The sequence below is a fragment of the Neovison vison genome, chromosome 5 (assembly GCF_020171115.1).
Source record: "Neovison vison isolate M4711 chromosome 5, ASM_NN_V1, whole genome shotgun sequence".
Taxonomy (NCBI): Eukaryota; Metazoa; Chordata; class Mammalia; order Carnivora; family Mustelidae; genus Neogale; species Neogale vison.
This window is the reverse complement of record NC_058095.1, coordinates 26,865,111-26,880,543: the sequence shown is the minus strand read 5'-3', so window position 1 is coordinate 26,880,543 and position 15,433 is coordinate 26,865,111. Positions and strand designations below refer to the sequence as shown.

The following is a 15,433-nucleotide window of genomic DNA, read 5'->3' as shown; positions in this document are numbered from 1 at the left end:
ATGCTGTTGTGGACAATACCAGCAATTTATTTTTATTTTTATTTTTATTTTAAAGATCTTTATTTATTTATTGGACAGAGAGAGAGAGATCACAAGTAGGCAGAGAGGCAGGCAGAGAGAGAGGAGGAAGCAGGCTCCTCGCTGAGCAGAGAGCCCGATGTGGGGCTCGATCCCAGCACCCTGGGATCATGACCTGAGCCGAAGGCAGAGGCTTAACCCACTGAGCCACCCAGGCTCCCCAATACCAGCAATTTAATAGAGGCTTAAACCAGCCCTGGCCTCTAATGAAAACATACCCCGCCCCAACCTCATTAATTACCAAAGAACTGCAAACTCCAATGAGAATGAGATATGATTTTTCACCTTTCAGATTGGTAAAGATTATAAAGATTATATGTTCTCACTTTGGCAGCACATACACTAAATTTAGAACACCACAGAGAGGACTGGCATGGTCCCTGGGTACAGATGACATGCAAATTCATGATCACTCTCCCGTGAGGCTCTTGTAGGAGTGATCAGGTTGGTGTTACTGAGAATGGGAGCTTTTTTTTTTTTTTTTTTAAGATGGAAATAGGAGGAGAGTAAGTAGAAATTCTGTCATCCTGTATATGAATTGGGAAAATCACTATAAAATCATTGTGGGGTAACCCGACGGGGTAGAGGCCGGTGGCACTGGCAGTGAAAGGATTCACCCAAGGCAGAATGAAGAAGACGGAAGTTTATTGAATACAAGGGAGCGGCCGGCAGGACAGCAGGACCGCAAGGGAGAGACTGTCTGCCAGGAGGTAGGGCTGAGGGGCTATAATTCAGGAGGGGAGTGAGGAGGTATGGGAATGTGTGGAACTTTCATTCTTTGGTACCTGTGCCCGGTTGTAAGTCACCCTTTGGTCAGCTAGGGTCTGCAGCTTTTTTTTTTTTTTTTTTTTTTTTAAGATTTTATTTATTTGACAAAGAAGGAGTGAGCGAGAGAGAGCACAGGAGCAGGGACAGAGGGAGAGGGAGAAGTAGAGTCCCCTGCTGACCAGGAAGCCCGAAACGGGACTGGATCCTAGGACTCCTGGGATCGTGAGCTGATCGGAAGGCAGACCCTTAACGACTGAACCATCCAGGCGCCCTGGTCTTGCAGCTGTTTTGAGATGGGTCGCCTCTGTACTCAGATGGGTCTGTCTGCACTCAGCCCAGTGGTCCCTGCGTGCCCTTCTACCCCATTTGGCTTCCAGGGCTTACGCCTGCTCCCTAAAAGCGGCCTCTACATTCATGATGTAGTTTAAATATAAATATTTCCTAGTTTTTTCCACTGAAAAGACCTATAAATAATGACTAATGCAATAGAAATAAACACCTTGAATACCTTAACTGACGTCTCCAAATGCCATTTCCCACTAAAAGGAAAACGGGGCTCTTCAGAGAAATGGCTGATTTTATGCCTGGGTCAGGAAATACAACAGACAAGATAAGCCTGGAACATCTTGTCAAATAAGAAAAAATAAAGCTATCAAAGGCCACTGGACTGAGGTCAAAAGCCTAGAAAGCCCCAGCTTGAAGAAGCTCCTGCTGTCAAAGATGGGAGAATCGGAACATCAGTAAAGACAATAGTGACAATGGAACAAAACACGTGAGCATAGTTAAAGCCCAAAATCAATTATTATATTAAAAGCAATTCAAGACATGGGGCGCCTGGGTGGCTCAGTGGGTTAAGCCTCTGCCTTCGGTTCAGGTCATGATCCCAGGTGCTGGGATCGAGTCCCACATCGGGCTCCCTGCTCAGCCAGGAGCCTGCTTCCTCCTCTCTTTCTGCCTGACTTTCTGCCTACTTGTGATCTCTGTCTGTCAAATAAATAAATAAAATCTTTAAAAAAAAAAAAGCAATTCAAGACAAAATAAAACTTCATTGTTACCTCTCAAGGACACTAGTAAACCAACTCATCTTATTATTTTTTAAGGTTTTATTTATTATTTATTTTATTTTTTAAAAAGATTTTATTTATTTGACACAGAGAGAGATCACAACTAGGCAGAAAGGCAAGCAGAGAGAGAGGGGGAAGCAGGCTTCCTGCTGAGCAGAGAGCCCCAAACAGGGCTCCATCCCAGGACCCTGAGATCCCGACCTTAGCTAAAAGCAGAGGCTTAACCCACTGAGTCACCCAAGTGCCCCTCAGCTTTTATTTTTAACTAATCTCTACACCCAACGTGGGGCTTGAATCCACATCCCTGATATTAGAAGTTGCATGGTCCACTGGCTAAGACAGCCAGGCACCCCTAAACCAAGTCATTACTTTAAAAAATTGGAAATAGGGGCTCCTGGGTGACTCAGTTGGTTAAGCAGCTGCCTTAAGTGGCTCAGGTCATGATCTCAGGGTCCTGGGATGGAATCCGGGGTGATCCATATTGGCTGTGGACTCCCTGCTTAGCGGGGAGCCTGCTTCTCCCTCCCCCTCTACTCCCTCCTGCATGAGCACACGCTCTCTCTTAAATAAATAAAATCCTAAAACATAAAAATAAAAAATTGAAATAAAGGTAAAAAATCAAGCACCTATCATGTGTTTCCCCTATGAACTGTATCTCTGGATAGCCAAATGGTCAATGAGGGCAAATGTCTCATTACGGACATTTTCCAGCTACTAAATGAAGAAGTGATGATAGTGTAATATCCTTTGTAATCATCAGCAATGGGGAGCTAACTTCACAAGAAGAAACCTGACCAGAGATGACGGCATTTTTCCACAGAAGACATTCAAATGACCAATAAGCATATGAAAGGGTGCTCAACCTCACTAAGCAGTAGGGAAATGCAAGTCAAAACCACAACTGAGACATCAGCTCACACCTGTAGGGTGTCTGTTATCAAAAAGATAAGAGATAATAAGTATTGGTAGGGATGTGGAGAAAAGGAAACCCCAAGCACTGTCTTAGGAATGCAAATTGATGCAGCCACTATGGAAAACCGTACAGGTGGTCTTCAAAAAATTAAAAATAGAGGGGACGCCTGGGTGGCTCAGTGGGTTAAAGCCTCTGCCTTCAGCTCAGGTCATGATCTCAGGGTCGGCTCAGGTCATGATCTCAGGGTCCTGGGATCGAGCCCTGCATTGGGCTCTCTGCTCAGCAGGGAGCCTGCTTCCCTCTCTCTCTCTCTCTCTCTCTCTCTCTCTGCCTGCCTCTCTTCCTACTTGTGATCTCTGTCTGTCAAATAAATAAATAAAATCTTTTAAAAAAAATTAAAAATAGAATTATCATATGATCCAGTAATCCCACTTCTGGGTATATATCCAAAGTAAATGGAATTACCATCTGGAAGAGATATTTGCCTTCCCATGTTTATTACTAATACATACTACAATATGGTTGAACCTAGAAAACATTATGTTAAGTGAAATAAATCAGAAAAGTCCAGAAGAAGGCTGGTGGCTACTGGGTTGGCAGGAATATAGGCAGTGAGTGGTAATGGGCACAGGACTTAAAGGATTCTGGAAATAAATAATGGTGGTCGTTACACAAGTGAGAAAATACCTAAGCACTACAGAATTGTTCGCTTTAAAATGGCAAGATTTATAGCATATGAATGGTATCTCAATTAAAAAATATATATATAGGGACGCCTGGGTGGCTCAGTGGGTTGAGCCACTGCCTTCTGCTCGGGTCATGATCTCAGGGTCCTGGGATCGAGTCCCGCATTGGGCTCTCTGCTCAGCAGGGAGCCTGCTTCCTCCTCTCTCTCTCTGCCTGCCTCTCTGCCTACTTGTGATCTCTCTCTCTGTGTCAAATAAATAAATTAATTAATTAAAAAAAATATATATATATAAAAGCCCATAATGAATCTACAATAAAAAATTACTAGAACTAATGCACAAGTTTAGCAAGGTCTCAGGATACAAAGTCAATATACAAAAACCAATTATAATGTTATATACCAACAATGAACAGTTAGAAAATGAAATAAAAGACAATCCCATTTACGATAGCATCAGGAAAAATAAAGTACTTAGAAACTGAGCAAAAGATATGCAAACCTACGCACTGAAAATGTGAAATATTGCTAAGCACAATTAAAGAAGACTTTAACGTATGGGGAGATAACACTGAGTTCATGGTCTGGAAGGAAGACTTACTGTTAAGATGGCAGTTCTCCACAAATGTATCTGCACATTCAATGAAATCCCAAACAAAATTCAAATAGGCTTTTCTGAAAAATTGACAAGCTGATTTTAAGATTTATACCAAAAGTCAAAGGACCTAGAAATAGCCAAGACACGTTTTTAAAAGGGCTGTTGGAGGGTTTTCACTACCTGATTCAAGACCTATTATAAAACTGGGGTAACAAAACAGTGATGTTGCTCTGAAAATGGACATAGACATCAACACAACAGAATGGAGTCTGGAAATAGAGCCACACTTACATGGTCAACTGACTTTTTACAAAGCTGCTGGAGTAATTAGATACTGAAAAGAGTCTCCTTACTAAATGGAGCTGCAACAATTGGATATTCACATGGGAAGAAACAGCCTCTGCCCTGACCCTCTATCATGCCCCCAAATTAACTAAAAGTGGATTAGAGGGATGCCTGGGTAGCTCAGTTGGTTAAACATCTGCCTTTGGCTCAGGTCATGATCCCAGGGTCCTGGGATCAAGCCCTGCATTGGGCTCCCTGCTCAATGGAAAGTCTGCTTCTCCCTCTCCCACTCCCCTACTTGTGTTCTCTCTCTTGCTGCCTCTCTGTCAAATAAATAAATAAAATCTATTTTTTTTTTAAAAAAGTGGATTAGAGACTGCAACACCAGCCCTAACACTATTAAACTTCTAGAAGCAAACATCAGAGAAATCTTTGTGATGTTGGGTTAGACAAAGATTTCTTTAACAGAACACAAAAAGAACAAAAAAATTTATAAACTGTAAATTGTATATACATATCTATAAACTGTAAAAAATTAATAAACTATGCAATCAAAATAAAAACATGTTCACTGAAAAAAATGAAAAGGCAAGCCACAGACTAGGAGACAATTATTTGCAAAATACATCCGACAAAAGGCTGGAATAAAGAATATAAAGAAGTAGGGGTGCCTGGGTGGCTCAGTGGGTTAAGTTGCTGCCTTCGGCTCGGGTCATGATCTCAGGATCCTGGGATCGAGTCCCGCATCGGGCTCTCTGCTCAGCGGGGAGCCTGCTTCCCTCTCTCTCTCTCTCTGCCTGCCTCTCCATCTACTTGTGATTTCTCTCTGTCAAATAAATAAATAGGATCTTTAAAAAAAAAAAAGAATATAAAGAAGTATTACAACTCAATTATAAGAAGACAAACATCCTCTATGAAACGAATAAAAGGTATGTACAGACCCTTCACGAGGAGTATTTGTGAATGGCCAACGAGCACATGAAAATATGCTACACATCACTAGTCATCAAAGCAACATAAACTAAAATGGCTAAAATGGAAAGACTGACAATACTAAGTGTTGAAGAGGATATAGAGCAATGGGACCCGCATACCCTGCTGGTGGTAGCAGAAAATGGTACGGTCACTTTTGGAAGCAGAATCTTACCAAGTTAAACATACAGTTGTCATAGAACCCAACAATTCCATTCCTGTGTGGGTGGTTTTTTGTTTTTTTGTTTTTTTTTTTGTTTTTTTTCCTGGAGAGAAATGAATACGAATCTCCACACAAAGACAACCCAAACATTCATCACCTGGAAAGTGGATGAACAAATATGGGTATTCATAGTATGGAGTACGACTCAGCAATAGAAAGGAAGGAATGATCTAAACTTTACCAACTCTCCTAATCTCATCAAACTAGAATCCATTTATCTGCAAGATGATGATAATACTTCTTCATAGCACTTATGATAGAGGCTGAAATTGATAAAATACATTAAAATGCCTATTCTCAACCCTGGGGGGGTAGAGGGAAGGGAGGAATGAAATATAAATACACTTAACATAGATGAGACTCAAACATATTATGCTAAGTTTCAGCACTCAGTCTGAACACCACAAACTGCCTTCATTCATAGAAAAGTCCAGAAAAAGCGGGATGCCTGCGTGGCTCAGTGGGTTAAGCCTCTGCCTTTGGCTCAGGTCATGATCTCAGGGTCCTGGGATCGAGCCCCACATCGGGCTCTCTGCTCAGCGGGGAGCCTGCTTCCCCCTCTCTCTCTGTCTGCCTGTCTGCCTACTTGTGATCTCTCTCTCTGTCAAATATACAAATAAAATCTTAAAAAAAAAAAAAATTCCAGAAAAGGCAAAACTTTGGTGACAGAAATGACAGAAAACTATGGTCATTTGGAACTGGGAGTCGTGAAAAGGGATTGACTGCAAAAGAGCAAGAGGGAACATTTTAGGGGGTCCTGGCTGGCTGAGTTGTAAAGCATGTGACTCAGGGTTGTAAGTTCGAGTCCTATGTTGGATATAGAGATTACTTAAAAATAAAAATCTTGGGAAAAAAAAATTAAAAAAAAAAAAAATAAAAATCTTGGGGCGCCTGGGTGGCTCAGTGGGTTAAAACCTCTGCCTTCAGCTCAGGTCATGATCCCAGGGTCCTGGGATCGAGCCCCATATCAGGCTCTCTGCTCAGTGGAGAGCCTGCTTCCCCCTGTCTCTCTGCCTGCCTCTCTGCCTACTTGTGATCTCTCTCTCTGTCAAATAAATAAATAAAATCTTTAAAAATATATATTTTTATATAGAAATTACATATAAATTATTTATATATTATATATATAATATATAAAAGATTTTATATATTATATATATGTAATATATATAATATATAAAGATTTTATTTATTTATTTGACAGAGAGATGTTTAAAAATATATATATATATTTTTTTAAAGATTTTATTTATTTATTTGACAGAGAGAGAGACACAGGGATAGAGGGAACACAAACTGGGGGAGTAGGAGAGGGAGAAGCAGGCTTCCCGCCAAGCAGGGAGCCAGACATGGGGCTCAATCCCAGGATCCTGGGATCATAACCTGAGCTGAAGACAAAGGCTTAAAGAGTGAGTCACCCAGCTGCCCCCAAAATAAAAATCTTGTGGGATGAAATCTTGCCATTTGCAATGATGTGGATGGAACTAGAGGGTATTATGCTGAGCAAAATAAGTCAATCAGAGGAAGACAATTATCATATGATCTCTCTGATATGAGGAATTTGAGAGGCAATGTGGGGGGTTTGGTGGGTAGGGAAGGAAAAAATGAAGCAAGATGGAATTGGGAGGGAGACAAACCATAAGAGACTCTTAATCTCACAAAACAAACTGAGGGGTGCCCCGAGGTACAGGGGTAGGGGGAGGGTGGTTGGGTTATGGACATTGGGGAGGGTATGTGCTATGGGGAGTGCTGTGAAGTGTATAAGCCCGATGATTCACAGACCTGTACCCCTGGGGCAAATAATACATTATATGTTAATTTAAATAAATAAATAAAAATAAAATAAAAGTCTTAAAACAAACAAACAAAAAGATCGCATAAGGTAGAGGCTCAAGGGTCCAGGTGGAGTACTAATCATTCATTCATTCATTCATTCGTCATTTATCATTCCTCAGGAAATGTGTGGTAGGTTCTGGCTGTTTGGAACCACATTAGGTACTCTGGCAGCTGGAGGAAGAGGAAATGCCAACCGGCTAGAGCCAGGATATCCTCAAGGAGTCATGGAATTAATTACAGTGTGGTGTGACCAGTGCTGGAACCAAGGGAAATCCCTCTGCAGATCAGTATGTCTCACTAGACCCAGGGAAGGGAAGGCGTTAGAGAGAAAGCCACAGGTGAGCTGGGCTTTGATAGGTGCAAAAGGCTCTCACCAGGCAGAGGAGGAAGCAGCCTGGCAAAAGTAGACCCCGAGACCAAGGAGTAACTGGGGGAATGGTGAAGCATCTGGTGTGGCTATATCATGGGGGGCGGGGGGGGGGATGGGAAGGCTGGAGGGGGTCTTAGTGGAGAGAACAGAGAGGGAAAGCAGGGAAGGACACAGGACCTAGTGCAAATATTTAAGTCAGGAGATTATCCCAGAACGCGGAAGTGAGAGAGACAGACAAGAAGGGAAAGTCAACAGAGAGTTCATTATGGATTGGTTACCACTATGAACCACTGGGGCTCATTCCTATTGGACCACTGAGTCAGAAACGCCCTCCAAAGACAGGAGCCCGGGGCATTTATTTATTTATTTTAAAAAATATTTTTATTTATTTATTTGACAGAGATCACAAGTAGGCAAAGAGGCAGGCAGAGAGAGAGAGGAAGGGAAGCAGGCTCTCTGCTGAGCAGACAGCCGGATGCGGGGCTCGATGCGGGGGCTCGATGTGGGGCTCTGTTCCCAGGACCCTGAGATCATGACCTGAGCCAAAGGCAGAGGCTTAACCCACTGAGCCACCCAGGTGCCCCTTCCCAGGGCATTTATTAAGCAGCCCTCATTTCCACCTTCTCTGGGATGCCCTGGGGATATTAACATCCATCCCCCTTAGAAGCTTCCATCTGGGGGGCACCTGGGTGGCTCAGTGATTTAAAGCCTCTGCCTTCGGCTCAGGTCATGATCTCAGGGTCCTGGGATCAAGCCCCGCATCAGGTTCTCTGCTCAGCAGGGAGCCTGTTTCCCTCTCTCTCTCTGCCTGCCTCTCTGCCTACTTGTGATCTCTGTCTGTCAAATAAATAAATAAACTCTTAAAAAAAAAAAGAAGAAGAAGAAGAAGAAGCTTCCGTCTGGGATGCTCTTGAGAGCTTTGCGACTTTGGGAAAAACAAAACAAAACAAAACAAAAACTGGGCCAGAAAGTGGCAGATCGTAGGGGTGGGGGTGCTTGAGATGAGAGCACAGCAGCTCATGGGAAGTGTCCACGGCAGCTGCAGCAGAAATCTGAGATGGGCCAAAGGGAGATGGCATGAGACCCAAAAAGTATTTGCTCATAGGGAGACTCAGGTTAAGGGACTGAATGGGTGCAGCAAGTGGAAGAAAATATTCAGGAAATGGGGTTGGAAAAGTAGGTTGGGGTCAGAGAATCCATTGTCAAGAGTCTTATATGCCAGGTTACAAAGTTTAAACTTTATTTGCCAGACCAGAGCACCTAACAGGTGTTCAATAAATATCTATTTTTTAAAGATTTATTTATTTATTTTAGAGTGAGGGCGTAGGTGGGGGAGGGGGCAGAGGGAGAAGAGAGAGTGTCGTAAGCGGACTCCCTGCTGAAAGCAGAGTCCCATGCCCGACTCGATCTCACAACCCAAGATCATGACTTAAGCCAAAACCAAGAGCTGGATGCTTAATGGAGTGCACCACCCAGATGTTCCTACAGGGGCTCAGTAGATATATTTATTGAATGAATGAACCCTAATGACAGATGCACCTGGACCCTTGCAAATCCACTGGGCTTTAGAATCCAGTAGACTAGCTATGTGGCTTCCAACCTCTTTGATCTTCTATTTCTCTCTCTCTCTCTCTGAAGTAGCAACAATAATACCTTTTTTACAGGGTTGTTGTTAGGAATTAGATGAGATCAAAGATGTATGGCAACTAGAGGTATGGATTCAATAAATGTCAGCCACTCTACCCCTGCCCCCATGATGACCCAAAGCCAAGTAATAAAGCTGAACTATCCACCAGCTAGAGACAATGAAGGTTGCTCCTGGGATCTGTTTACAGAAGATGTATGCTGGCATTTCCAGCTATATTGGTCCTTGTGGAAAAAATTAGTGGTATTAGTAACAACTTCCTTGGACCAAAAGGGAATCATACTGCTGTTTTAATTAAAGGACAGAGTTGAAACTATCCTCCTAGGAAATTTACAAATTCAGAAATTGAGGCTTGTAGTAACTTACAGGGTTTTTTTCTTTTTTTTCCTTTGTGCATTTAAATGTACATATCAAAACATCTTCCAATCAATATGCTGTTGACTGGGGCCATCCATCCTTACTGTGCAGCATTTCTCTCCCATTCTGAAATTTTAACAGAAGTCAAGATGTTTGTGGACTCTGTTCGATGGACTACCCCTGCCCTGGCTCTCTGTAGGCAGGGAGCTAAAAGGGAGCTCCTCAGTACTTCCAGTGGACAAAAGAGATTGTGGCAACCTCTGGGGCGGTAGGGAGAGAATATGAAGCTAAGGTGGGACAGAAAGCCACTTGAAGGAACTAGGTGAAGGGTGGAGAAATCACTCAAACTGGGGACTACTCAATTAATTAATTAATTAATTAATTTTTAGATTTTATTTATTTATTTGACAGAGAGACAGAGATCACAAGTAGGCAGAGAGGCAGGCAGAGAGAGAGAGAGAAGAGGAAGCAGGCTCTCCACAGAGCAGAGAGCCCGATGCAGGGTTCCATCCCAGGACCCTTGGATCATGACCTGAGCTGAAGGCAGAGGCTTTAACCCACTGAGCCACCCAGGCGCCCCTCAATTAATTTATTTTAAAACACATTCATTCCTTCAGTTTGCACAAGACAAACACTATGATGAGTCATGCCACTAGCACACCATTTTTTTTTTTTTTTAAGAGAAAGAAGGAAGAAAGGATATTGGGAAAATGAGTAAACACAGACTTTGTCAAGGAAGGAAATTCTAGAGTTGAGAAGCCTCTGTGGGAAGCACATCTGCTCCTAGTCTGAAGTGATTCACAACTGGAGAAGCGGAGCAGGAGCCACAAGGTGGAAATTCATTCATCTTCCTGCTCATTCATTCATTCATTCATTTCTTTCATTCAACAATGATCAGTTATCTCTATTACCCTCTGCAAGAAGCAGAAAGAATACAAAAAGTGGAAAAGATACAAACCTGTCTTTGAGGGCTCTACAAGTAGAGGGAACAAAAGATGTCACTAATAGTTATAATAGATCGGAGCAAGGGCAAAGATAAAGATGCGGAGGAGACGCAGTGGTGGCACAAAGGTGGGGGGTGGTGCGCGGCAAAAAAAGTCTTCTCAGTGGGAAGCCCCCAGGCAGCAGGGAGTTATGCCTGTGTGTAGGGATGGGAGTTCCAAGGAGGAGGAAAGGTCACTCGGAAAAAGGGAGACATCTTTGAGGACAGTGTGGAGTTGTTAAGTCTAAAGCATAGGAGGGGCTCCATAGCTCAGGGGTTAGAGCACTGGTCTTGTAAAGCATAGGAGGAAGCTATAGAGGTGGGCCGGGACCCTGTATGGGAGGACCTCCTATGTCCTGCAGCAACTAGGCACCATCCTGTAGGTAATGAGGAGCCAAGGAAGGGTTTTGAGCAAAAGCATGGCACTATCCCATTTGTGGCTAAAAAGGCTAAAAAGGCTAAAAAAAAAAAAAAAAAAAAAAAAAGCCTTCCTGGTATCTTTGCAATAGCCAGCATTGAGGGATGGGCTGAAAGGGATTGAGGAGTGGGGGTAGGCTAGCCTGTTCAGACAGGTGAGAAGCTAATGGCAGGTGGTTAGAGGAAAAGGGTTGCTGAGCTTAGCTCTAGGCTCCAAAGGGCAGGAAGAATTTCCAGTCTCTCAGAATATCAATTTCCTCATCTTTAAAATGAAGGAAACGTGAATCACCAATAAGGCTCATCCGTTGCAGCAAGCACGAGACAGCTGATCAGGATCCCTCTCTGGGGACACTGGGGCCTCAGCCGAAACCCTGGAAAGAGGAAGAGCAAAGTGCTTTGCAGCCACATGCAGAGGGGAAGCAAAGCAGAAGCCCCCCATGCACTCCACCACGAGCGCCCAGGCACCTGTCCCCAGCTCCTCTTTTCTTTTCCTCCCTAGGGTAACTGTGTGAGGCCACAAAGAGGAGGTGGAATTGGAGGGCCGTCTTAGATGCCCACGTGTCTAAGGCTCCTGCTGCCATGGTTTGATTCGGTCAGGCGGGAGTACGCTCAGCTTTGAAGTCACAGGGGTCTCTAGCAGAACCACTTGGAGCTGTCACCCTTGCCCGTTTCTCCCCCGGAAAAGCTCCAATGAACACTGGAGAGAGCGCATGAAAAGGGACTCGCAGAAACCAAAGTTCACTCCCCTGTTCTGGACTGAACAGCTCTGTTATCCTGGTCACGTTAGTTCAAGGCGCTCAATAAATCCGGGTAGGGATAACCCCGCCGGGCGGCAGACCGCTCCCTCTGACACCTGTCCTCGCCGCCGCGCCACCTCGCCTTTCCCCGCACCTTCTCCCTCCAGGTCCCAGGCGCCGTGCCGGCTCTGGGCAGAGGAGGCCGCGGAGAGCCGGTGGAGCGGGAGGTTGGCCCGGAGCCCGGGGCGCCCCCGCGCGCTCCCTCACCGGGGCTCCCGCCTCCCCCGGCCGCGCGGCCCCGCGCTCGGATGCAGGGAGCCGGCGCGGACTGCGCGCGGCTGCGGGAGCGGCGCCGCGGAGGCGGCGGGGAAGGTGCGAGCCCGGCCTACCGTGGTCAGCTGGAGTGTCGCGGGCGCCGCTCCGGGGCGCGCCAGCCTCAGGGGGGAGGCGGCCCGGCGCCACTGAGGCTCCGCCCCCGCCGCGGCTCCCCAGCAGCCCGGAGCCCGCCGGGCGCCCTGGGCCGGGCGGCGGGAGCTGCAGACCGTGGGCTCTGCGCGTCCGGCCCAGGGCGGGCCCAGGGCCCCCAGACGCCCGCCTCCGCCGCGGGTGGCCGCTTACGTCAGGGAGGCGAAACCCAGAAGAAGGGGGGAAAAAAAAAAGGCCTAAGGGCGGAAGGGGAAAAACTTATTTTTTCTCCTATTTTCTTCAGGGGCTGAAGTGAAGGGCAGGCGACTGCGCCAGCGCGGGCTTCCGGGAACAGCCCGGCACGACCCCAGCCCGCTGCGCGCGGCGGAGCCGGACCCAGGAGGCCCGAAGGGGCGGCCGCCATGTGGGACCCTCAAGACTTCGAGCGCCACTGGCAGGCCGAGTTCCCCGGGGAGAAGGCCCCCGTCATGCGGCTGGACTCGGTGCTGGACATGGAGCGGGAGCTGGAGCGCTGCAAACTCAACCTGAAGCGGCTGCAACAGGTGTTGGCTGAGGAGAAGTTCAAAGTCTCCTACCTGCAGGCGGCCCTGGCCGCGGAGAAGCGGGACCTCGGCTGCGGGCGCTCGGAGGGCGGAGACGGCGACCGGCCGGGAGCTTGGGCGGAGGAGCCGGCGCCGGCCGGGCCGGAGCGGACGCCGCCACCGCGCGAGAAGCAGGGCGCCGCGGGCGGCGGCGGAGACCCCACAGGCCCCTGGCGCGGGGACCCGGAGGCGGCCGCGAAGGCCGAGGCTCCTCCCTACGCGTGCCCGGACCTTCCCACCTGGCCCGGGCCGGCAGGGGCCGGGGGCGCGGTGCGCAGCCTGACCGCCGCCATCCACCAGCAGCTGGTGCAGCCTCGCCTCCTTTTCAGGTCCCAGGAGGACCACGCGCCCCCCGGCCACGATGACACAGTCCCCAGCGCCCAGAGAGAGGAGCTGCCCTCCGGGACCCGCGCGGGGCGGGGCTCGGAGGAGGGCGAGCCGGACGCCTCGGTCGCGGAGGATGGGGGCAACAGCAGTGACCACGACTTCGAGATGGTGGATTTGAACGAGAAATTCGTCCTCGGCCACTTGCTCGTGGGCCCCTGCCGGCTCGGAGCCCGCGATGAGGCCGAAAAGCCGGCGCGGGCGGGCAGCCCCCATCGCTGGATGCACCTGATCCCCGGGGGCCGGCGGCAGCAACGCCGGAGCCGCGACCTGGAGCAGCTGGAGGCGGAGGCCAAGGACGGGCGGAGCTCGCCCCTGGCGGCCGAGGAGCATCCCCGGCGTGGGGCTCGCGAGCACCTCCCCCCGTGGCGGCGCAAGAGGTTCCTGCGGGTGCCCGAGCGGGACTCGCCCAGCCACAGCTCTCCCGAGAGGGGCAGTGACTGCAGCCGCAACAGCTCGGACCACGAGGACGGCTTCTCTGCAGGTAGGAGCACCCCTCGCGCATCCCGGGGGCTTCTGGCCCCTTCCCGCACTCCTCCCTGACTCCTCTTGTTGGTCCCGTTTAACCTCGGGCGCTTGGGAAGAAGGGAGATGAAATTCATCTGTTTACCTTGAAACCACTTGTAGAATTGGGGAGTGGGGGGAGATTGTGCAACATGATTTCGCCTTGGGCGAGTTTATGAAAACAAGCAGTATGGCGATGCCAGGGGGGTGAGGGAATGGTGTGCCTGGCTAGACCATGGGAGGATTCTTTCATTTCAGGCCTCGGCCCTCATGCTCTGTAGTAATAACATCACCGTCCACTCTCCCTCCAGCTCCTCTTCCACAGGTCGATCTGATTTCTTTGCACCACTATATAGTACCTTTCTCTACACAAACTACAGTGGGTCCCCATTTCCCCCCAGATTCCTTGATGTGAAAGTTTAAATCTTGCACATAATTTTCCCAACTTATCTCTTATCTTCTTAGAGCCTGTGTCTCGTGTTCTGGCCAAATGGCAACACCCTCTCACTCAGGGAAAGGTCTATAATCCTTGCTGTCCCCTCCCTTTGCTGGCTGTCCCCTTCCTAGAAGGCTGCACCTGATCGCTCAGCTTCCTGGAGCCTGAGTGGGAAGGGGAGGGCATCGAATCGTAGTTTTCAAGCTGGCCTGGTGCCCAGAGATCATGTCTAATGCAGTGTCTTAGTTTGACAAAGGGGAAAGCTGAAGTTCAGGAAGATTAAGTGCATGTTGAACTGAGTGGAGATCCTACGTGGGACTTCTGTCATTTGTTGTTTCCCTAGACGTCTGCCCTCTGTTTTGAGGACAGGACCCGGTCCTAGCCATCTCTGAATCCCCTTGTGGCAGTCAGTATGGTGCCTTGCACATGGTAAGGGCTCACTAAATATTTCTTGAATAAATGGATGACTGCATTATACTGAATGTCTCCCCACCACCCAACTCCTCATAGGTCAGGGAGTGGGAGTGGGGCTGAGGAAGAAAGGACAGATAGGGACGTGAGCATGGCCAGTGACCGCCACTTGGCTGCCCCTGGAACTCTCAGGATCTCTTCAGTCATAGGGAAGGCTTAAACTGATGTCTGGTTGGGTCAAATCGTGATCAGGAACTTAAGATGCCTTCCTGCTCAGTGAAGGAGAAAAAAAAAAAAAGAAAGAAATCACTGAAGCTGGGATTGTTCCAAAATCTCCATTATTAGATCTTATCTGGGTGAGTTTGCATTTGAATGAAAAACTGTCCACTTTGCTAAAAGCACATTTGGAAGGTCCATCAAGTCATCTGTTGTGATCAATTACACTTATTCATTAGCAGAGATTGGCTGCTTTTCCCATAGGTAACGCTTTTGCTGCCCATGCTAGTAACATTTTTATGTGCCCCTTTAACTTAGAAGAGTCTGAAGATTTCACTCTAGTGCCAAGGTCCAGATACCGAATGGCAGCTACCCAAATGGCCCAGAGCTGCTTCAGAGCTGGCTCCAATCCCATGTTCTGGGAGACCCACATCAATCACCCCTTCAGGTATGCCCCATGCACTGCATTTTCCCCAGGAAGTTATTTTTATTTCTGTTTGCTGTCTCTTCTCTCCCTGAGGGCATTCTTGCACAAAGATCATCTT

The 15,433-nt window shown here is 47.6% G+C and overlaps 1 protein-coding gene across 2 annotated transcripts in view; it reads left to right on the top strand.

The window, feature by feature from the left end:
• The first annotated feature begins 12,742 nt into the window (after window positions 1-12,742).
• Window positions 12,743-15,433, top strand: part of ABR (ABR activator of RhoGEF and GTPase) — a 177,701-nt gene continuing 175,010 nt past the window's right edge. For both annotated transcript variants that reach the window (XM_044248212.1, XM_044248211.1), the window contains exon 1: window positions 12,743-13,805. In XM_044248212.1, the coding sequence (XP_044104147.1) occupies window positions 12,758-13,805 (1,048 nt within the window). In that variant the 5' untranslated portion in view covers window positions 12,743-12,757. The remainder of the gene's footprint in view (window positions 13,806-15,433) is intronic.